Source organism: Lampris incognitus, chromosome 17 (assembly GCF_029633865.1).
Source record: "Lampris incognitus isolate fLamInc1 chromosome 17, fLamInc1.hap2, whole genome shotgun sequence".
Lineage (NCBI taxonomy): Eukaryota > Metazoa > Chordata > Actinopteri > Lampriformes > Lampridae > Lampris > Lampris incognitus.
Window position 1 is genome coordinate 21732316 of NC_079227.1, and position 23522 is coordinate 21755837.

The following is a 23522-nucleotide window of genomic DNA, read 5'->3' on the forward strand; positions in this document are numbered from 1 at the left end:
CTTTACAAATGGATGAATTCAGTAGTTACTAATACTTAACTAATGCTTCATTTGTGTAGTTATAAAGTGTTACCCTTTGACTGTGCTGTAGCATATAAACTATGATATGAAGGGTTTTTTTCCCCCCACACAACCCATGTAAACAACTTCACTGCTATTGTCTGATTCAGAATTAGGAACAAAATTGGCTGAATATAAAAGGGACAAATATTCGATTCTTTTCTGCAAAAAAAGTTTTGAAAAATGGATTTGGCTCAGTGTTAGTTTTACAGCCTTCTTACAAATATTTTGATTTTGTAGAGGGATGAGAAATAAAGAAAATTACTGTGGAGTGAATTCATGTTGATCCATATCATATCCATATACTTGTTCTCTCATCTGCACACAATGGAAATGGAAAACATAAATAACTGTATCCATTTCATCAAGCTTATCCTCTTTAAACTGAGACTTTGAGACCTAAAAGTGACTCCTGTTGTAGATTATGGTCACAAATCCAGATGTGACTCACTAAAGAGTCCAGCACGCCCAGCCCTCAAGAACAGGGCATCCATTGCACATTATCGTCATTAAAGACAAAAATGAAACGACATTCCAGTATTATATTTATTTGAACACTTTCAAAGAAAAAAAAGGATTCAAAATAATAAATTACAAGAAACCTATATAAATAAATATTTGGTTCTGCAACACCTAAATTTCCATGAACAGTGCTTTTGACAGACTGAAGCAGCTGTAGGATACATATAGTCTTATAAAATAGCATCAGTAAGTGGGACAAAAAAACACAGGGTTCCATTTATCAAAAGTTAAGATGATGTTAAAGTATCAGGTATATATATCTTGAAAAAAACCTCAGTCACATTACATGTAATGCTGGTCCTTAGAAGGGTATGTTGGATGTTATAGGCTGTTATCATTACACTGTCTTTCAGCAGGTATGGAAATATCTATCAAAGCCTGGTAGCTGTCTTTTCTGACTATAAAAATAAGCATCTGTCACTATATCAACAGAAGTTAAATGATATGTTTCAAACATTGCATCCTACAAGCAAACCATTTTTAGTCTCTGACTCACTCTCCCCTCTATTTCCATGAAAACTATGTGTGGTTGAAGCAGCATTGGTGTAACGAAAGCAGATCAAACATAGTTTCTGCATGGAAATAGTTCCCAGATAAATCAGGGACATCTGAATAGTTACAGATTTCAGTGAGAGAGAACTAATTTCGTTTAAAGGGAACTAAAGGGCCACGGCCTTTTCAGTCCTGACAGTGCAGCAGAAGCAGAACTAACAAAAAGGTGTGTTTTGAGAAAGAACAGGTCCATGAGTCAATTATTTCATCTGAAGAAGGAAACTGAACATGGAAGGATAGGGATGTGAGTGTTGGTTGTAGTTATGGTAGTGGGGGCATTCAATGTGTCTTTCAGAAAGACAAATCCTCTCTGCCTTGATTCCAGGTCCAAATTTTACCCCTTCAGGTGCACCAGGGGGACTATCAGTATTCCCCATTCCACATCAAAGTCTACTTGTACAGGTCCACATAGTGCAGCGCCATAGCCCCGTTGGCATGTGATGTGAGGTTCAACCTTTGCTTGTTATTCCAAAACTGAATCCTGGGCTTCCACTACAGCCCTTTGAGGGAGGAGACCTTCTTTTTCCGGGCAGCCAGCATCTCATAGAAGGGATCTTTGCTTATGGCAGCTCTAAAGATGAGAGAGATGGAGATGAGGATGAAGCCAGACAGGTGGTCAAAAAGAGCCTGTTGTCAGAGCAAAGTACTCTCAGGTCAGTATGAGGGGGAAGAATTTGAGTAAATGCAGTGAAATGCGACTCACTTGATGCAGTTGATCCATTCATCCTTTTCTTCTGCTGTCGGCGCAGAGATTCTGTAGAAAGTGTGGTTGCCCTCTACAACCCGGCCATCAGCCTCTGTCTTACAGGCTTTGATCACCTGATCCCTGTGGTCTGGGATAAAGAGCTCAAAACAGTTCTGGGGAGAGTGGAAAAAGAAAGCTGAATCAGTCTAAGTCAGTGGTTCTCAACTCCGATCTTCAGGACCCCATAGTACTGCTGGATTTCTATTCTGCCAAGTATCCCAGCCGTCTAATAAGAAAAATTTTAGACTCAGCATTTTAGGTGAACTTAATTACCTACCATGAGAACCGCTAATGGAGGTTTGGATGGAGAAAGTGAAAAGTGTGCAATCAATGCCAATGGTTAAATCCCTTTGTTATTTTCAACACGTCTTGTACATTTACCAATGATCGCAGGACTTTACTGGATATAAGATTAGACGTTCCCAACAGCTGGAAGCCGCAGGACTTGCCAAGAGAGATTACCTTCAACAAACAGGTATCACTATGGAGTAATGGCCACAGACAGCACTGCCAGAGTCAAGGTAAACAAGGTGGCGCCCTGGTGAGGCTACGACGATGTCCTACCCAGCCCCCGATTCCCAGCATGCTGCTGTCTAACGTTCAGTCCCTCGACAACAAGCTAGACAAACTTCATTGTCAAATAAGCTCTCAAAGGGGACATGAAGGACTGTTGTGTGTTCTGCTTTACAGAGACTTGGCTGGGCCTTAATATGCCTGATAAGGTTATACAACCAGAGGGTTTTTCTATGCACTGCATGGACCGTTCCATGACGACTGGTGGCAAGGTAAAGGGAGGTGGTGTAATCTTTTTTTATTAACAATTCATGGTGCACTGACCTGGAAATAGTCTCTCAGTCCTGTTTGCCAGTGTTAGAACAGCTAACAATAAGGTGCAGGCCACTCTATCTCCCAAGGGAATTCCCCTGAGTGTTGCTAACTGCTGTCTACATACCGCCGCAAGTTACTGCCGCAGTGGCGCTGGACGAAATGTACGGAGCCATTAGCAGGCAGGAGAACATGCCCCCTGAGGCCATTTAACTTTTGGGGGGGGGGGGCTTTAACCACTGTAACCTGAAATCTGTGCTACCAAAATTTTACCAACATGTCACCTGCCCAACTAGAGGCAATAAGACTTGACCACTGTTACTCCACCCACGGTCAAGGCAGCTTACAGGTCTATACTATGACTTCACTTTGGGAAATCCGACCACCTGTCAGTGCTCTTACTTCCTGCCTACAGGCAGAAAATGAAGTGCACGCACCCCACTGTAAGGACAGTACAATGCTGGACTACAGAATAAGAATTAGTTTTATTTGGCCAAGTATATGCCAATACATACAAGGAACTTGACTCCATTTCCTCCATTGCTCTCCATGTACTTATACAGAATAGACATACAGATAAAACAACGACAACAAGGTAAACATAACAATTTAACTACTATGTACAGATATATATAAAAAATTATATTATAAAAAAGAAGAAAAATGACGTAACAGGAAGACAATAGTGTAATGGTGCAGAGTGCAAAGATGCTGGAATAAATATGATAACAAGTTACTTTATATACATGAGGTAGGTGGACATGACAGAATATGTGTGTATACAATATACAGTATATACAGCATGCTTAGATTTATTTTTGACAATGATGATATGTTAAAACTGCTTTTAAATTACAGGCTATATGATTTAGTATTTGTAGATATAGTGGGTGTTCAGTGTTACACTGTACTGCTGGATTTCTATTCTGCCAAGTATCCCAGTTGTCTAATCAGAAAAATTTTAGACTCAGCTTTTTAGGTGAACTTAATTACCTACCATGAGAACCGCTAATGGAGGTTTGGAAGGAGAAAGTGAAAAGTGTTCAGTGTAACACTGAACACAACAATCCCTGTGCAATATACCTGTAACCGTGCTACAGGTATATTACGGGGATTGTTTCTGACACTGTATGACTGTTTTAAGTGTTCATCAGAGTGACGGCCTGCAGAACAAAAGTTTTCTTGTGTCTTGTTGTTTTGATGTACAGTGCTTTCTTTGTAGTGCCTGCCAGAGGGCAGGAGTTGGAATAAGTTGTGACCAGGGTGTGATGGGTCTGCAGTGATGTTGCCTGCCTGTTTCCTGACTCTGGAGATGTTTAAGTCCTGAATGGAGCGCAGGTTGGCCTCAATGATTTTCTCTTCAGACTTAACTGTCCATTGCAGTCTGTTCCTGTCCTGTTTGGTGGCTGAGCCAAACCAGACAGTGATGGATGTGTAGAGAACAGACTGGATTACTGCTGAGTAGAACTGAATCAGCAGCTCCTGAGGCAGCTTGAACATCCTGAGCTGGCGCAGGAAGTACATCCTCCGCTCTGTCTTTTTGATGATTGTGACTGTGTTGGACGCCCACTATGGTTCCTGGGAGATTGTGGATCCCAGAAAGCCTAAGGTTTCCACAGCAGACACAGCGCTGTTGAGTATGGCCCATTGAGGCAAATTTGTAATTTGTGATAATGGGCTATACAAATAAAATTGATTTGATTTGGCTTTGGTGAGGGGGGCAGTGTTGGGGGGGGCTCCTCCTGAAATCTACTCTCATCTCCACAGTTCTGAGCGTGTTCAGCTCCAGATGGTTATGAACACACCAGAGGGACAGCTGTTCAACCTCCTGTCTGTATGCAGACTCATCACCATCCTGGATAAGGCTGATGATTTTTGTGTCGTCTGCAAATTTCAGGAGTTTAACAGATGGGTCTCCTGTGGTGCAGTCATTTGTGTAGAGGGAGAAGAGCAGAGGGAGAGCACATCTCTGGGGGGGGGGGGGGGGTGCCAGTGCTGATTGTCCAGGTGCTGGATGTGATTTTCCCCAGCTTTACCTGCTGCCTCCTGTCTGTCAGGAAGTTTGTTATCCACTGACAGGTGGGAACAGGCACACTGAGCTGGGTGAGTTTGGTGAGTACGACTTCAAGGATGATGGTGTTGGACGCCGAGCTACAGTCTACGAACCAGATCCTTGCATACGTCCCTGGGGATTCGAGGTGTTGCAGAATGCAGTGCAGTCCCATGTTGACTGCATCATCCACTGACCTGTTTGCCCAGTAGGCAAACTGCAGGGGGTCCAGCAGGTGGCCTGTGATGTCCTTTAGGTGGGTCAACAACAGTCTCTCAAAGGACTTCATGACCACAGATTTCAAGGCGATGAGCCTGCAGTCGTTCAGTGCAGTGATGGAGGGTTTCTTGGGGACCGGGATGATAGTCGAGCATTTGAAGCAGGAGGGGACTTCACACAGCTCCAGTGATCTGTTGAAGATCCGTGTGAAAATTGGGGCCAGCTAGTCTGCACAGACTTTCAGAGAGGAGGGGGACATGCCATCTGGGCTTGGTACCTTCCTGATCTTGTCTACAGAACATGAATTCAAATTTCAGGGATGCTTTGAATCAACAGACTGGTCAATTTTTAAAGCTTCAACCTCAAGGTTGGATGAGTATGTTGAATCGGTTACAGGCTATGTTAGATTCTGTATGGATAAATGTATCTCAGTATGGACTATTCGCTCCTACCCCAACCAGAAGACCTGGATTAACAGTGTAACATTCGCCTGAGGTTGAGGGAGCGTACCACTGCTTTTAAATTGGGGGACAAGGAATGCTACAAAAAAATATGATGCGATCTATTCCATTGCCTACCAACACGGGGATCTCTGGTTCGAATCCCCATGTTACCTCTGGCTTGGTCGGAGGTCCCTAGTGGCTATGTCTGCAGGAGGGAAGCTGGATTTGGGTATGTGTCCTGGTCGTTGCACTAGTGCCTACTCTGGTTGGTCGGGGCGTCTGTTCAGGGGGGAGGGGGAACTGGGGGGAATAGCGTGATCCCCCTGGTGAAACGCCTCACTGTCAGGTGAAAAGAACCGGCTGGTGACTCCATATGTATTGGAGGGGGCATGTGGTAGTCTGCAGCCTTCCCTGGATTGGCAGAGGGGGTCGAGCAGTATGGCTCGGAAGAGTGGAGTAACTGGTTGGGTACAATTAGGGTGAAAAAGCGGGGAAAATTTTGTAAAAATCTAGGTATGACTTATGGAGAGCCATCAAAGCCGCCAAAAGACAATATAGGGACAAACTGGAAAATTACTACAGTGGCTGTGACTCGCGGCACATGTGGAAGGGGCTGCAGGCAATTACAGACTATAAATCTGAATCCAGTGTGGCTATCAACACCTCTGCCTCTCTCCTGGATGAGCTTAACTTTTATGCCCACTTTGAAGCTCACAACTTGGGACCCAGCTACAGCAGCACAGTGCCCACCCGATGAAGTCAATCTACAGGTGACAGAGGCTGATGTGAGTAAAACTTTTAAAAGGGTTAACACTCGTAAAGCTGCTGGTCCAGACGGCATCCCTTCCCGTGTCCTCAAGGCATATTACATTCAGCTATCTCGAGTCTTTACTGACATTTTTGATCCATCCCTGCCATTGTGTGTAGATCTACTGTGTTTTAAGAAAACCAACATTGTGCCTGTACATAAGAAAACACCTGTCTCTTGCCTTAATGATTACAGACCTTTTGCTTTGACCTCTTATATTATGACGTGCCTGGAAAGATTGGTTAGATCATATATAAAATGTGACATTCCTGTTACCCTTGACCCATTACAGTTTGACTACTGTTCCAACAGATCTGTAGATGACACTATCTCACTTGCTCTCATATTGGTCTAGTACACCTTGAAAATAAATATACCTATGTCAGAATGTTGTTTATCAATTATAGCTCTACTTTTAATACAATTGTACCATCCAAACTGGTGTTAAAATTCAAGAGGTCTTGGTCCGGGCAAGTCTATCTGTAATTGGCTATTTGATTTCCTGACAGGCAGGCCCCAGACTGTGAGAATAGGTAAAACATACTCATCTACATTAGTTCTTAGGACAGGCGCGCCTCAGGGCTGCTATCTCCGTCCCCTATTGTACAGTCTTTGTACACATGACTGTGTTGCCAAATAAGACAACAACAGCATCAATAAATTCACCAATGAAACTACAGTGATTGGACTACTAAGTGACAGCGATGAGAGGGCCTATAGGAGGGAAGTGGAGGATTTAACTATATGGTGCCATGATAACAACCTCTCTCAAAGTTAAACCTGCCAAAGCTAATGATGGTGCACTTTTACACCACCATTACAGTCTTTACACCACCATTATTGACTCAACCTTTACCTCCTCCATCACTATCTGGTACGCTGCTGCCACTGCCAAGGACAAGGGCAAAATGCAGCGAATCATTCACTCTGCTGAGAGGGTGATTGGCTACAACCTGCCATCCCTCCAGGACCTGCACACCTCAAGGACACTGAGGCGAAGAGGAAAGCTCATGGTCAATCCTCCCCACCCTGGCCATGGCCTCTTCAAAACACTCCCCCCAGCAAGAGGCTAAGGTCTATGAAAACCAGAACCTCGCGCCACAAGAACTGCTTCTTCCCCACAGCAGTAGGCCATTCCAACAAGCCCCAGACACTCACAGATACTGACACTCCCCCCCATCCCCCCATCTATTTTGACCCTCTCCACACCACGCCACGACTTACACCTACACACATGCACACACACTCACTTGAATAAACACAGTCCAATATATCGATCTGCCCTACTGTGCTCTCTGTACATGGACACTTTGCATAAAGCCCCACACTACCCCATAAATAACTTTTATTCTACAACATCTTCTCATTCTGTCAATAACTTCTTATTTAAAATTCTCATTTAACATTTTGTAACTAGAGTATTGTCATATCCCCAGTGTTTTCTCTTTATTGCACCTTACTGCATCTATTTTTATTTAATTTTATCTTGTATACGTGTATATATTTTATTATTCTTTTAACTTTTACCTTACTGTTTGCTGTTAATTTTTCCCTCTTGCACCAACATACCATATCAAATTCCTTGTATGTTCTTGAACTACTTGGCAATAAATATTATTCTGATGATAAATGTCAATCAGACAAAAGAAATCATTGTCAACTTTAGAAAGATCAGAGGAAATCACATTCCTGTTTCCATCCATAGGTCATCTGTTGAAATTGTGGACAGTTCCAGATTTCTCGGTTTACACATCACAGACACCCTCACATGGTCTCTCAACACCAACTGCATCCTCCAGAAAGCACAGCAGGGACTGTATTTTCTGAGGCAGCTCAAGAGTTTTGGTACTCATACCAAAACTCTTATCAAGTTCAACTTCAACTTTATTATCTATCATGTGTACTGGAATACAATGAAATTCTTGTGCTCTGGCTCTATCTACCTTAACACAAGGGACATAACAACAAAGGACACAAGGACATACCCCCCCCCTAAAAAAACAGACCTACCATAGACTATGTACACATGAATTCATACATTCTATACACAATATAGAAAAATAAGTGATAATACAACAATGTAAGGTGGAGATGGGTGTGTCAGCTGTTCAGCAACCTAACTGCTTGTGGAAAGCAACTATTACTGAGATGGGTGGTGTGTGATTTGATGCTCCGGTAACGTTTTTTTAGATGAAAGGAGCAAGAACAGAACATGAGCGGGGTGGCTGGTGTCCTTGATTATGTGTAGGGCTTCCCTTTTGCAGCGAGTGGTGTGGATATTATGAAGTTGTGGTCATTCCATGCCAATAATTTTTGCTGCTGTCTTTACAGTCCTTTGAAGCAGCACTTTTATTGAACTTTTATCGCAGTACAATCGCGAGTGTCTTGACAGGCTGTACTGCAGTGTGGTTTGGCAACCTGACTGCTCAGGCTTGCAGACTGCTTCAAAGGACTGTGAAGGCAGTGTTAAAAAGAGCCAGAGCAGAAGAATTTCATTGTATTCTTAAGACACTTGATGATGAAGTTGAACTTGAACAGCTTAAGAGATACATTTTTAACAAGAAACACTGCAGTATTCAAAAACTGGACTTCACCGGTTTCTTAGAGTCTTCAACTTCTCGGATACTCAGGTTTTCCAGGGGGATGATCCCTCTGGGCTCCTTATCCTTAATGGCACAGGGAAGAGACAGAAACAGAGATGGAGGGAAATAGAGTTACGAGTGTGTCTGATGTGAGAACAATTATTGAATCTTTTTTTTTTCTCCCTTTTGCTCCCCAATTGTATTTGGCCAATTACCCCGCTCTTCCGAGCCGTCCCGGTCGCTGCCCCACCTCCTCTGCTGATCCAGGTAGTGCTGCAGACTATTACATGTCTCCTCCAAAACATATGGAGTCGCCAGCCGTTTCTTTCCACCTGACAGTGAGGAGTTTTGCCAGAAGGCCATAGCATGTGGGAGGATCACGCTATTCCCCTCAGTTCTCCTTCCCTCCAAAAACAGGCGCCCTGACAACCAGAGGAGGCGCTAATGCAGTGACCAGGACACATACCCATATCCGGCTTCCCACCCGCAGACACAGCTAATTGTGTCTGTAGGGATGCCTGACCAAGCCTGAGGTAACACGGGGATGCAATCCAGCGAGCCCCATGATGGTAGGCAACAGAATAGACCGTTACACTACCTGGACGCCCCACAATTACTGAATCTTCACCCTTACTTAACCCTTTTATCTTAGGAAACACTGCTGCACTCTGACTTTGTCATCCTGTCAAAATAGCAATTACTTACCGTGGTGTACTCAAAGTAGTAGAGGCAGTTATCTGTGAGAATAAACCAGCGCCTCTTCCAGGTCTTAACTCGTCCTCCTGTGGAGAGATTACAGGTTAGCAAGGAGCTCACAGAGCTAGCAGTCAGAGAAGCTTGGGTTGTTAGAACTGTGAGTTTCCCTGTTATAGACACAGCAGAACTGGACTAAACTAATGATGACATTATTATTGTGAAAGACACTTTCCAGAAATATGAGAGCATGAAACGACAGGCAAAAAAGCTTTTTGATTGCAAAGCTGGAAAGCTCATTAGATATGGTCGAGGTTAAAAATGGGTTCGGTCTACAGAATGACCAAGGAGCCCTACAATTAGATGCTGCTATTAAACCACTTTAATGGCTTTCTCACACGAGGGACAAGAAGTTCAACAACATAAAGAGTAAAGTAAAATATCTTCGGAGACAAAAATCAACTGACAATTTCATATTTGCAAATGAAATTGTGAAGGCAAGGTATTCAGCGGGTAATGCACACAGCCTTTTGGAGTGAGGTGGGGCAGGAGAGCAGCAGGCGCAAAAGGCGAAGCGACGTGTTATGACTGGGGAGTTCGAGCTTTCAGAAATTACATACCTCCTGGAGTCAAAACACATGAAAAACAAACAAAACAAGAAGAATTTCAACAAAATGAATTGACGTTATCACAATATAACCCATTTTGCATTAAAACTGTGAGGATGCATGTAGGCCTAGGCTTAAATAAACTGCAAGCGTTTAACTTAATCAGTTAACAAAAGAAAAGTACAAGGTGGGATTTCAAAAGGTCTCCAAAATACTCATCCTACTTTATTTTGACTTTCACAACAACAGGGAGACATTTTCCCTAACGTGAATGTGCCAGTTTAACTGCAATCCACTAGAGGGCCTTAAAGATCGAGATAATCCAACAGAGAATCCATTGATCCACGTATATTCAAACAAACTTTGGTGAATTCAAACCAAACTGAAGCACATACCCAGCTTAAGTAGCCAGCCCTCTCTGTCGGGATTGAAGAAGGTGTGTGTGAGGTCATTCCCATCGTCCTCTGGGATCTTGAAGGGTTCATTCTTAATACTCTCAAAGAGGTTCTGTGGAGACAAGACAGGAGGGAGAGGGGGATTTGGAAATGTTGTAATATAATTTATTGGGTAGCATCCAAGCATGATTAGAGTTTAGGCAGTGGCAGTTTGTGACATATGGGAACGGTTTCACAGATATGGATCAAGCCTAAATCTAGATTAACGCTTTAGATTACGTCTGCCTTATTTCCCGCAAAAACAGTGTTATTACACAATGACTAAATGTAAAAATATGCCCCAGCTGGTTCTGTTCCTACCACAGGCCTATCATCAACCATAGCATGCTTATATGTTGACTGGCCAGACTGTTGGACTCAAGAACAAGAAGCAATTGAAAGCTAATAGAGAGGAAAAGCATTGTCTGGTCTATTTCATTGCAGTTCGTTGCTCCTGAAGAATGAGTCTTCACACTTTGTTATGGTCTACAGTGTAAATATATCCTCAGATTCTCCTCTTGATGATTTTTTCTGACTCTGTCTCCATCTCTAAAAGGGGCTGTCTCTAGAATCTACAATCAGATTCATAACTTAAGCATAGACTCACTTGATTCAATGAAGTTATTATGGGAGAGAGATTTGAGGGAGGAAATTTCACGTGAATTTCGGGGGGGGTTCTGGGAAGAGTACACAGCTCCTCTATTTGTGCAAAGCATGGTGTGACACAATCTGAAGTGATGCACCGCCCTCACTTAACCAAGGCTCGCTTATCCAAGATTTACAAGGATGTCTCCCCGATCTGTGAAAGATGTCATCAGGCCGCTGTCTTACACATATGCTCTGGCTCTGTCCATCCTTGTTTAACTTCTGGATGATGATTTTTAATACTTTTTCTGAAATACTGGGTCAGAAACCTGATCCTAACTTTTTCAGTGCTCTTTTTGGCACGGAGACTGATCCTGATGAAGTGGAAATCTCCTGCTTCCTGGTCTCATACACATTGGATTCAGGATGTACTAAACTTTCTTAAGTTGGAGAAAATAAAGCTGTCACTTCAAAGACGGTCCAACGCTTTTCTTAAGATCTGGGGACCCTTCTCCAGTACATCGAGTACACTATGTTTTCAGATATTCCAACCTAATACATGAATTGTGGAAGGGTAAGGTGTGGCAATTAAGTTATTCTTTTTCTTTTCTTTCTGTTTTATTTTGTTTTAATGAGCAGAGAAACAAAATTAATGTGCCGTTGAACATCCTCATTATGTGTTGTTGTCGTTTTCCAGTTTACTGTTTCCCTGCTGGTATGTGTGTATATTGTTCTGGATTTACCAGGTTCGGTGCCCACTTCTTTATAAAAATACATGTCTTTGTTCTCTGATGGAACAGTATAAAAGGCAATTGTATTTGTTCTTGACACAAATGTTGTATAATCCTGCAAAACCCAATAAAAAAGATCAAAATAAACAAATAAATAAAGAAATCCTCAGTAGAGCTTCAATTCAAAGTCTAACAATTGATTCCAGTGAGGATTTTCACAAAGCACATTTTATTATAGTTCCACCATGTCTGCAAAACAGGCTAATGGAGATAATGTTAAATTAAAAAACAGAAAAAAAACCTACCTTAAGCAGCTCCTCTGGCAGGTCCCCTCCGTCATTAATCCCTTTGTTCATGGCTGTGAATCTCTGAACGGAGGGCCTGTCCTTCACGTTGGGGTTGTGTAGGCTGGTGTTCAGCATGATCACAGCGAACGACAACACGTAACATGTGTCTGTAATGACCAGTGACAGGACACTGTGAGTGTGCTTCCTTCTAGTGCTATTCAAATGTACCAATATAGCCATACAGTCAGGAACATTTGCACTGTTTCTGTATTTCTCAGTGTATTGTGGACTTGTGTCTTGACTGAGTATTGGCTGTTTATGGAATTATACTCGCTTATTACCTCCTTAAGGTTTAAGTTAAAGTCTGGGTTTTGAATTTTTTTTTTATCTTGTGCAAAAGCTATTTGATAATTTTGGTGTTTTTTTTAAAAAAAAAATTTTTTTATTGGTTCTTTTTCCAAGATGAGTTCAAACTAACTACACTTAACCCAATTTTAAAGCCTTAAGCATTTTTTATGCATCAGCTATAGGTAAACTGGACCAATTTCAAGGTGGAGAACAAGTTGTCTCGCATGTGCTTTGTAACTGAGTTTGTCCCTATTTTGGCAGTGATGCGTCTTGCATCTTGCAATGGCCTATATAGCTACAAATATATACTGTTTTAATTAAGTTTTCAGAAACATAATTGAAAACATATTTTTTATTCAACATAACATTCTGAGATAAATAAAGTTTATCCTCTCTTATCACTCTGGTATTTTTTATTATTCACAAATGTAAATGTAACAATACATGTTAAAACTGGTCAGTCCATCTGTTTTTGCCTCTGTCACATAGAAAGACAGGCAGACAGACAGACAGACAGACAGACAGACAGACAGACAGACACACACACACACACACACACACACACACACACACACACACACACACACACACACACACACACACACACACACACACACACACCTGTGGACTGAAATACTCCAGGATTACAGTGACAGTATCGCTGGGCGAAGGCCTCCATCATGCGGTCAATCTTTTGAGCCTCGCCAGGCAGCCGGAAGCTCCACAGGAACTGTCTGAGGGCCTGAACCAGGTTCAGGTCTGTGAACTCATGCAACTGCACAAAGGCGTGCAGAACCTCAATGTTGAAGTCGTCTCTGGAGATCACATGCAACCATAAGCACACACCACACCACACCACACATGCACGCACGCGCACACATACACACATACATACATACATACACACACACACAAGGAATTGGGGAAATAAAATCCAGATCAAGGATAGCAGAAAGCTCTTCTTTAGCTTGTTGTCTTGGCAACAGAAACATATGAAATGGATCGGATAAAAAATGATTGATGGGGGAGCTTTTAATATGTTGACACACCATCAGCTGAGGATGCATTGATCTGACCCACTCAGTTCCCATGCAATGTATGTATGCACATGCTCCACATTCAGCACAGAGTGCTGGAAACAGGCTGCAGTTAGAAAACATTAGGATTAGGCTTATCCACTATTTTTTGGAACGGGTCCTCAGTGTCCATTATCATTATTTTTGCTCTTTGTGCAAGCTTTGTGACACACAGTAGGTAGGACTTGTGAACAGTATCACTGTTCAAAGTTCTGAATAGTGAACTGAACAGTATCACTCACCTCTCGCCCAGGTAATCTCCAATTGCTGTTTTATTAAGTCCCTCCCCCTTATATAGGAACTGGGCAATGTCATTACTGGTGTTCTTAAGTAGGGAGCTGTCGATCAAAAAGCTGATCCCCTGAGTAACAGACACGCAACCAATCAGAACATGTCACTATGAAAATCATCAAGTGGGCAATGTAGACAACTGAGGTGCTTCACATAAAAGGGACAGGATGGTCTTTGTCGAGTGAGGTTCAGTTGTTCCTGAATAGATCACAAAAGACCATTAACTTAAGTGTGTTGATATGTGTCGTACCAATTTAACTATAAATTTACATCCATTTGACTGTTTCAGATCAAAAGAAATAGCCTGGGGTTGTTAGTATCACCTTCTTGGGGTCCATATTGAACTTCTTGCGGCCAATGGCCACCTGTTTGTTCCTCTGCATGCTTTTCCTACAAATAAAATAGATGAGAAATAATTTCTGTTTAGCACATCAAACAATCAAATGAACAAACTCCTCTTTTTAAACCAATCTACACCCTCCTGTAAAAACTTGGGGCTGGCTCCTTGACCAGAGCCCAAGAAATGTCCTGCATCACAAATGCCCCCTGTCTTGATGACATCTCTATCAACCCCTACAGGGTAGCGGTAGGCTTCTTTTTGCCAGAAAAGGATTCCTTTGGTGTTCCCTTTTCACGATGACGTGAGACAACTAGCTAACGCAGAGGCAGGGTAGATAACGACTGTGTGCCGGCAATGAAAATGCTTTTTAGAGACACTCTTACCTCTCTTCAGTCAAGCCCAGGCTTTCAATCTCATTGGTCACCTCTGCTATCTCATCCTTCAGCCTCTGAAAAACGGGCAGAAAGTGGAGGAGAGAAAGAAGAAACAAGGGTGGTGGAGAGGGAGATGGGGAGGGGATGTTGATTTGGAATTTGTGTGACATGGAAGCTCTTGATCTGCCGAGCATCACATGAATGCAAAAAAAAAAGGTGCCCCCCCCACACACACACAAATCACATTACAGCTTTCTTCTTGTGATGTCTGACCCTTTCTTCAGTGACTGAGGATGCTTTGATCTGCTCAGCACATAGTGTATAATGTCCATGTGTGTGTTTGTGTCTGTGCCCCAATGTGCATGTCTGCCCCTGATCAAAACATTCTTTTTGGCCAACTCATGGTGGCAAAAATATCCTGCTAAGAGATGGCCTAGTAAAACATGAAAAAAAAACTACGGACATAAATCTCTCTCTCTCAGACTCATTCTTCCTCGCTGCAGGAGTTATTTGGAACAGCAAAACACTGCAGAGAAATCCTCCCTGGGAGCTGCTGCACCTGCTTCTGGGGTCAGTCTGGACCACCCTTCCCCTCCTTTCCCTCCCCTTCCCTCCTCTGACCCAGATTTAAAATCCATTAGTTGCCCCTGACACTCTCCTCCTTCTGAGGATGGAGTGTCACATTGGGGGGTGGAGGTGGGGGGGTGGACTCTAGATCAGACTGATTGGCTTAATGAGTTGCTTTTAAAAGATCAGAACTACTGAATCCAGCATACAAGAAGGGGCGATTCGACTGGGATAAATATGGAAGAGAAAGATGGGTAGCAAAGTTCAGGGACAGGCCTCTCTCAGATTAGAGCAGTAATCATCTAAAGAGAATGTGGAAAACACTGTGTTATGCATATTCTCTCTCTCTCTCACACACGCATACTTACTCTGTGTGTGTGTGTGTGTGTGAGAGAGAGAGAGAGAGAGAGAGAGAGAGAGAGAGAGAGAGAGAGAGAGAGAGAGAGAGAGAGAGAGAGAGAGAGAGAGAGAGAGAGAGAGAGAGAGAGAGAGAGAGAGAGAGAGAGAGAGAGAGAGAGAGAGAGAGAGAGAGAGAGAGAGAGAGAGAGATGGCTGATGACTGCAGACTGAAATCACCTTTGACTGCTACATAAATTGTCTGGACCCCTCATAAATAGATAAAAATTCACCTGTTTACAGATTAGCACAAACGCATGCTTTTCAAATTATGAGCAAGTTTCCCCTGCCATCACATGCAAAAAAAGAAAAGATCCTTCAGATTATCCTACATTAATTGGGCACAGTGACAAAACTTTGGGTACAGTATAATAGGTATGGGATGTCACCCTCAGAATAGCAGGCACTGCTTTGTTTGGGTTATGTGGTTGGGGCAGCTTTTTCCTCCTCCTTTTCAACCTCTGAAGTAAAGACGGCAAAGACGGCTTGGATGTCAGAAAGACGGATATGTGAAGTCTACTACTGCAGCCTGCCCCCCACACACACACACACAGAAACACACACAAAAGAGGATCATCTGTCACGAACACACACACACACACACACACACACACACACACACACACACACACACACACACACACACACACACACACACGTCTCAACTTTTATTTCCTCCCTCGACTTCCTGGTCTAGTTACTGAGACCTATCAAGGACCTAAAAACAAGGATATCAGGCCAGCAATCCACATGTGCATACACATCATAAGAAAAACATGTGTAAAAAACACATTGCAAGTAATATAACAAATAAATAGAACAACTAGCCAAGGACAGCTACAAGTACTACAAAATATGTAAGGTATTGGATTCTCATGTTTTGCCAATGACTTCTACATCAGTAGACAAACAATGCTGACTACATATTTGAGGTATTACGCTATTCAGATATATAAAAAAAACATTTTGTCTGATCTGTCTCTTTGGATTCATCGCTGCTCATTTGAGAGGGCATTCCTTGTAAGCAGTAATCACTGAGGGCAGTGGAGGCTTTCACTGGCGAGCGGCTGGAAGTCTTAATTCCAGAGGAATGTGGCTGGAGTTGAGTTCAAGGTTTACTTAATTGGTTAAGCAATTAAAAGATGCAGGAGCGGGCTGAAATGGGGGATGGGGGTCAAACACTGCATCACACAACCTAGACTAACACCGACTGACATTCTGTAACAAAAAAGAAAAACAGCAAGGAAAAGGAGCTGAATTAAATTTGGCTGGATAGGATTAGAAGTGGGCTTGGACATGAAATTACGTTTCACCCCTGATTACAACTTTAAGACATCTGCGACTAAAGGACAGGAATAATCTCTCCACTTGTTCTGCATGTGTGTGTGTGTGTGTGTGTGCGTGTATGTATTTCTTACTTGTATGTCCTGCAATAGCTCCTGTTTCCTGCGACAGATGCACTCTAACTCTTCTCTTTCTTCTGGGCTGAGGTCATCAGGGACTTGGGAGAATATATGAGAGAAAGGCAGCAAAATTTAAAAAAAAATAAAATAAAGTTCAGACATACTCTCTTTCTCTCTCTCTCGGAGAGCAAAGTGAGACCTGAGAATCCCAGTGCTCTGGGTCACTATGGCAACACAACCCCTTCATCCACTAATCTGCACCTCACCACTGCCGGTCTCCCATCTGAGGAAGAAATCAGCCACCTCCATCTCATGAGTCATTTGAACACACACTGGTACACACACCGTCCAAAAGAAATACACAGAGGATGACAACATAATGCGAGGACCCTGACTTCAACAACAGAAAACAAGAAAGTTAAACCTATATTAACAGGTGTGTATAAATAAGTGTGTGAGATATCCACCCATCCATCCATTATCTGAACCACTTAACCTGCTCTCCGGGTCACGGGGATGCTGGAGCCTAGTTCCAGCAGTCATTGAACGGCAGGCGGGGAGACACCCTGGACAGACCGCCAGGCCATCACAGGGCCGACACACACATGCACTCATACCTAGGGACAATTTAGTATGGCTGATTCACCTGACCAAGATCATAATGATTATAATATAACTTAATAAACAACACACACACACACATGTAGATAAAATGTTCTTGTTAAGAGTTTGAAAGCACTTAAACTGGAAACTACTTTGAACACCTTTTAGATAAAGCAGCAAAATCTGTGGTCGCTCACTTAAGCCTAAAGCATTCACATTCACATTCAGCAAAAAAGTTAATTTCTGAAGGTATACATTCTTCTATTACACATTCTTCTTGCATACCTATTACTACAGCTGGGCCAATACATTTTACCATGTAGGAACCACAATATTCTATCCGTCAAAGTCTAAAACCAACCAATAATATGGCCATAGGAAAACATAGCCTATATGCTGGCCCCAGCACAAATGCCCCCTCCCTTTACATTCACACCCTCAACTCTATATTTGCAAGTGTATTCCCTGATAGAGGAGTGGCTCATGTGCCCAACCCAGACACACACAATATCTGGAGGAGAATGATAAGGAAGGGAGAGAGAACTTAAGGGTGAGGAGGGAAGAAAGAAAGAACAGAGAGAGAGAGAAAGTGCAGTTACAAGTGGAAAAAGAGAGGGAGGCAAATCAGCCAGCAGGGCCTCATATCCTGCATTTTTGGTCCGATAAGTTTGAATGTTGTTCACAATTTTTCCAAATCCCTTGCACACTCACTAGTAAAAAAAAAAACAATAAAAAAAAAAACATCAAAAATAATGTTGCTAGTCAGGAAGACTACAGGGAATGAATGACCAGGGTGTCACAGAAAGATTGGGGCTGACTGCACTTGTGTTTGTGGGGCCATTTCAATCCTTATCAATGAAGCACTCATTGTACTTATTGTAGCCTAAATGTGCACTTGTTGTTCTTTTCTGAGTTGACTCAGTTGGCCTCGGTTCAACCTCTGAAGCAACATAAGGAACATTTCGTGGAAACAGTCAACTCCCAAATTACAACAACGATGTGCGAGGCCAACACTGGGTGTCTAAGGTTAGTGACACGAATACTACGGCTACTGACACACACGCACGGCGCTACTCTTGTTCATCGCACACACGCCCATCACTCACCCATCAAAGGTGAAAGTAGGTTGGGGCAGCTTTTAATATAATCATGGTGACAAGAATAACGCGCCATTGTGTGTAGTAAGTTGGTCACACACACACACACACACACACACACACACACACACACACACACACACACACACACACACACACACTCTGACTTAACTGGTGGCCTACTAGGTGTCATGACTCTCTCCAACTACCATGCATAGTTTAGAGGTCAGAAAGTGTGTAGGTTTTTGCAAGTAAGTAATGGGACACGTCGTCACAGCAATGCTGGACAGGACAACAAAAAGTCTGAGGCCTCAACCTCCTACTCTTCTCCTTTCTCTGTCTACTTCATCCCTCCGCCCCTCCCTCTCTTCCTCTCATCTCTGAGCTTGATGGGTATTATGTAACAAATTGCTTCCTTTATAAAAGATAACAACGCAATAACCCTCAATAAATGCCGCATTATCCTATCACTAGTTGCTGTGTGCCCTGGTTTGACACTCGCACGTCATGAGGTTTGCGAGGTAGAAATTAGGACACACAAGAAACGCATGTTCACAAAGACAACACACACACGGCAGTTTCTGCAATGAAGCCAAAATGAGGAAGTTTTGACACACTCTGCACGCACACATTTGCGTCACTGTCTTGATGTTCATACCGTTGAAAACTTCTGGCTTGAGAGTGGCGTCACCACAGGTCTGCCATCAGCTGTGAGCTCGGTTCCTATTAATAGAAGGTCCAGTAACAAATTAATACCATTCCCTCTCCAGTACCCTGTCTCTGTTATTTAGTATCAAAGGATTTGAAGGCTCATTTCTTGCTCCAGATCCAGAAAATCCACAAGTCAACCTTGTTCATCCATTCCGGTGCCTAATGGCTAGTTTCTCTCATTCCAGTCTAGTGCCTCAGAAGTACAGCACTAATCCAGACCTGTATGAGTCAGGCCCAATCCTGTGGTCTTGTCAAACTGGCCACCCCTCTGGCCTCACTCCAGACCGTCCCTGTTTATTAATCCTCCAACACACACACTCCTGCACAGGGGAGAGGATGGAAAAAAGAGCAAGAGGAGATCCTGCAGATCTGCAGCTAAAGCAAGCAGAAGACACGTGTATGGCAAGTGTTTAGCTTGACTGATTACTGACAGTAAGGGGGAAAACCTTAGTACTCCCATCTCTCACCCCCTCCCTATGTTCCTTTTGACTCCTCCCACACTAAGCATCATACACAAGGCTCCCCCTTGTGGGCATGAGTGTCCGAGAGAAAGGCAGAGAGTTGTGAAAAGAAAGAGAAAGAGGAGAAAAACAGTTTGAGCGCGCAGCAAAAAACAGTATTTTGGTGGGGAAAAATGCCCAAGTGTGAGATAAGAATGAGGAGCATGTGGTTGACTCACATCTCCAGGACACAAACATCAACAACACTGAGAAAGCGCAGGCCTAAATTCAATGAAAACCATACTGCTGAACAACAGCCCTCTGTTTCAACTGACTTAAATCTCTCCTCATTTCCCCTCTCAGCTCATCACATGCTAGACCAACAAAAACGTTCATTGCACATACACAAGCACATATCCACACATACACAGCAAACACTTCCCCAGCTCTACTGTTCAATTATTTCTACATGAGGTAGGTAGGCACCTGATACAGGAAAGACATGCAGTAATAACAGGACTATTAACTACTTATACTTTGAATAAAGGCCTGGCAGCCTGTCTAGGGTGTCTCCCCGCCTGCCGCCCAGTGACTACTGGAATAGGCTCCAGCATCCCTGCAGCCCTGAGACTGGATAAGCGGTTCAGATAATGGATGGCTGGATAGTCCAACCACCAAACATGGGTCTACTCACAAGGCAATATTTGTCCACTTTAAGGCCTCCATTGCTACCTCGGGTAACAAGGGCAAAAGTATGATATAATCCTGTGGTTATGGTAAGCTCCATGATGACTGACTGCATTCACACAGCCTAAGGGCTTTGGGGTCTAATAAAGTGGGAGAAAGGCAAAGGGATATAAAGACCACGGAAGAAATGAAACAAAATAAACAAATAAACAATAAGATAAAATAATGCTAAAGAGATTGCTTCAGTCCAAGTTCATCAGCCTCAGATGTGAGAGTGCTGATTCTCCGTCTTCTGTTAATTCGCCTAAATCTGAAAGTGTTTCCATAAAAGATCTATCTTCCATTTAAAGGTGGTACATCAGGCAGCTTTCTCTCCAAATACCGCACTTTACCGGCCCTCATGCTAGAGTGCTTCTTAAGCCAGCTCCTCTTCTAACACTGTTATCTAGTCAAAAGTTTAAAAAGCGGATAAAAAAGATCCACCCAGTGTATGCAAAGAAGTTTCTAAATGCAACTGGTTCATTTCAGTCAATAGGGGCTTTTAGGGTACGAATAGGTAGATGCATTATGAAAGTGTTGTGTAATAAACACAGTCTCATATGTCCTGGCCTCAAGCCAGGCAAATAGTGGATCCCTTGTTCTACTGACAGATTTGCCTTGGAAAAACATTTAAAGCAAAAATAGCAGATAAATAGTCAATCTCAAGTTAAGTCAAGTCAAGTAATTCCGTTCTATTGATAAAAGAAATTAAATACTAAAACGTGACTGCGATCTCGATATTCAAATGTCGGTGAGCTTATTAGTGATGTTTCCTCCATAATCATCGTAGCTAGCTACATTGCTAGTTAGCCTTAGTGGCAGATTTAGTCAAATCGAACAACTTACCAACTCCATCTTCCGACTTCAACACCATCTCTATATTGTTGAGAAAAACTTAATAACGGAGGCGCTTTAAGTTGTCGTTTGTTTGTTTTTTTAGATGTAACTACGTAACGTTAAGCGCTCAAAGTTTGAACGTGAAGTTAAAAAGCGAGATTTGCGTGCAATTTCTGACGTTTGAGAAATGACAACTGTCTTGTCTCCGGAGGGACACCCGGCATGTGGCAAGCTGGTGTGGGCGGTGTTCAACATGAACAGCCAATCAGAGTTCACTTACAAACCACTACGCAACCCCCCGTTTTAACTCTCTCTCTCTCTCTCTCTCTCTCTCTCTCTCTTTCTCTCTCTCTCTCTCTCTCTCTCTCTCTCTCTCTCTCTCTCTCTCTCTCTCTCTCTCTCTCTCTCTCTCTCTCTCTCTCTCTCTCTCTCTCTCTCTCTCTCTCTCGTGTGTCTCTTACTCTCGCCATCTCTCTCCTTTCTTTCTTTCTTTTATTCACTTCCCTTATTTTTTATCTATTGTTTCTCTCGCTCTCTCTCTCTCACTCAGAATAATGAGAGGCGAGGCAAAATAACATAAGCCTCTTTTTACAAGGCCTGGCTAAGTATTACGACTCGAATTTGCTACAAAAGTAACCGGAATAAAAACAAAGAATTGACTGTTGGGTTTTTGGTCCTTGTTTTTTTTTGTACCCTTTATTTCGTCAGCATTGACTGCGGATGAATAAAGGAGGAAAGGGTGATATGACTGAGACATCTCCATAAGGGAAGTAGGAAGGACACAGAAGAAGAATACAGAATTGCAGCTGTGAGGTTGAATCAGTGCTTTATTCAGAGTTTGGACATAGCAAAAAAAAAAAGAAGCAAGATTTGGGTTGTGGGTGGGGTACTGAGAGGATGTTTTGAAGTCAGAGACATAGAAATAAGGAATGGTTGATATTGTTGATATCTGATATCATTTGATTCCCGAGGCCAACAAATGAAGAGTCTAAATATATTAGTCAATTGTGATTAAGGAAAGACTTAGTGAAATGTACGCCATGGCTACAGATTTCATTTGTGAAATCATTATGGTCACAGAAAGAGGAAACAACAGGGCCAGAATGATCTTGCAACACACAGGATGTGATGTAGTAATCATTGTGGCGTATTCCAGAGAGAGATTTTATTAAATGAAGAAAATGAGAAAAATTGTGAAAATAAGATGAGGAAAACTGAAAAGGTGATGGGAAAAAAAGAAGAAGAATGAAAGCAATAATAAAGCAAAGAGAAACAGGCACTGAAATAAAACTCATAGCTAAGCCTGGCTAGAGCACTACAATAGCCCACCTCAGTACTGACTCAAACACAATGTTTTCCTGTGGCCAAAAATGAGTTGTCGTTTTTGTTGTTGCTGTCTTTTCATACACAGAAAGAGATTAGTTTATGAAAGCACCTGCAAGAATTATTATGACAGAAGGAGGAGTGGGGTAGGGGGGAACTGTGGGCAGTGCTGGTGGTTATGTCACCATAGCGCCCACTGAGAGAAGAGGATCTTGGGCTTCAGGATGATCATTATGAGTCATTTTCTCATGTCAAACTCACGCGCACGCGCACACTCACGCACGCACACACACTATTCCAAGACAGGTCTGTATGCAAAAAGAGATGCAAAAGGCGAACTACGAAGACACAGCATGGCCACTGGCACAGGCAAACACATTGCTCACACACCCACACACACACATACACACTCACACTCACACACACACACACACTCACACACACTACAGAACCCTCTGTGACTTGCTAACTTTCAGAGAAAATCACCACGGCAACAGAAACGATGGTACTTTCCACCCGTCTCCCCTCTTGTTCTTTTGCTGTATTTGTCTCTTTTCATTAGTCCAGAGTCAGTGCCCAAAAAAAGTTACATTAGCCGTAATCCGTTTTGTAGTTTTATTATTTGTAAAGCCCCTCCAAAGCTAAGTTTAAAGATGCCCTCAAGTAACAAATTCAACAAAACAACACTTGATATATCAACAGATCCTCTTTGACGAGAAACGCTAAAAAAAAATTTGTTAATTTCAGCTGAATGGTTTACAGTAGTCTTCTACTATAGCCATTCAATTTTGCATAGACTTAACACGATGACAGAAATATAAAAACCACATTGTTTGCGAAGGTGTT

At 42.7% G+C, this 23522-nt stretch overlaps 1 protein-coding gene across 3 annotated transcripts; it reads right to left on the bottom strand.

Moving 5' to 3' along the window:
- Positions 1–598: 598 nt before the first annotated feature.
- Positions 599–21523, bottom strand: LOC130127076 (cytohesin-1-like). 3 transcript variants are annotated; one of them, XM_056296631.1, is made up of 13 exons: positions 21363–21462; positions 20485–20617; positions 16955–17037; positions 14583–14647; positions 14183–14249; positions 13811–13929; positions 13114–13307; positions 12163–12311; positions 10502–10614; positions 9512–9590; positions 8819–8890; positions 1838–1992; positions 599–1705 (listed from the first exon to the last, which is right to left on the bottom strand). In XM_056296631.1, the coding sequence occupies exons 5-13, from the start codon at positions 14240–14242 to the stop codon at positions 1627–1629; spliced, it is 1020 nt and encodes a 339-aa protein (XP_056152606.1). In that variant the 5' UTR covers positions 14243–14249; positions 14583–14647; positions 16955–17037; positions 20485–20617; positions 21363–21462; the 3' UTR covers positions 599–1626. The 3 variants fall into 3 exon arrangements, with proteins under 3 accessions (XP_056152606.1, XP_056152607.1, XP_056152605.1); XM_056296632.1 differs by lacking the exon at positions 20485–20617 and adding an exon at positions 19298–19875 and having other exon boundaries at positions 21363–21397; XM_056296630.1 differs by lacking the exon at positions 20485–20617 and having other exon boundaries at positions 9512–9588; positions 10503–10614; positions 21363–21523.
- Between the last annotated feature and the right edge of the window lie 1999 nt (positions 21524–23522).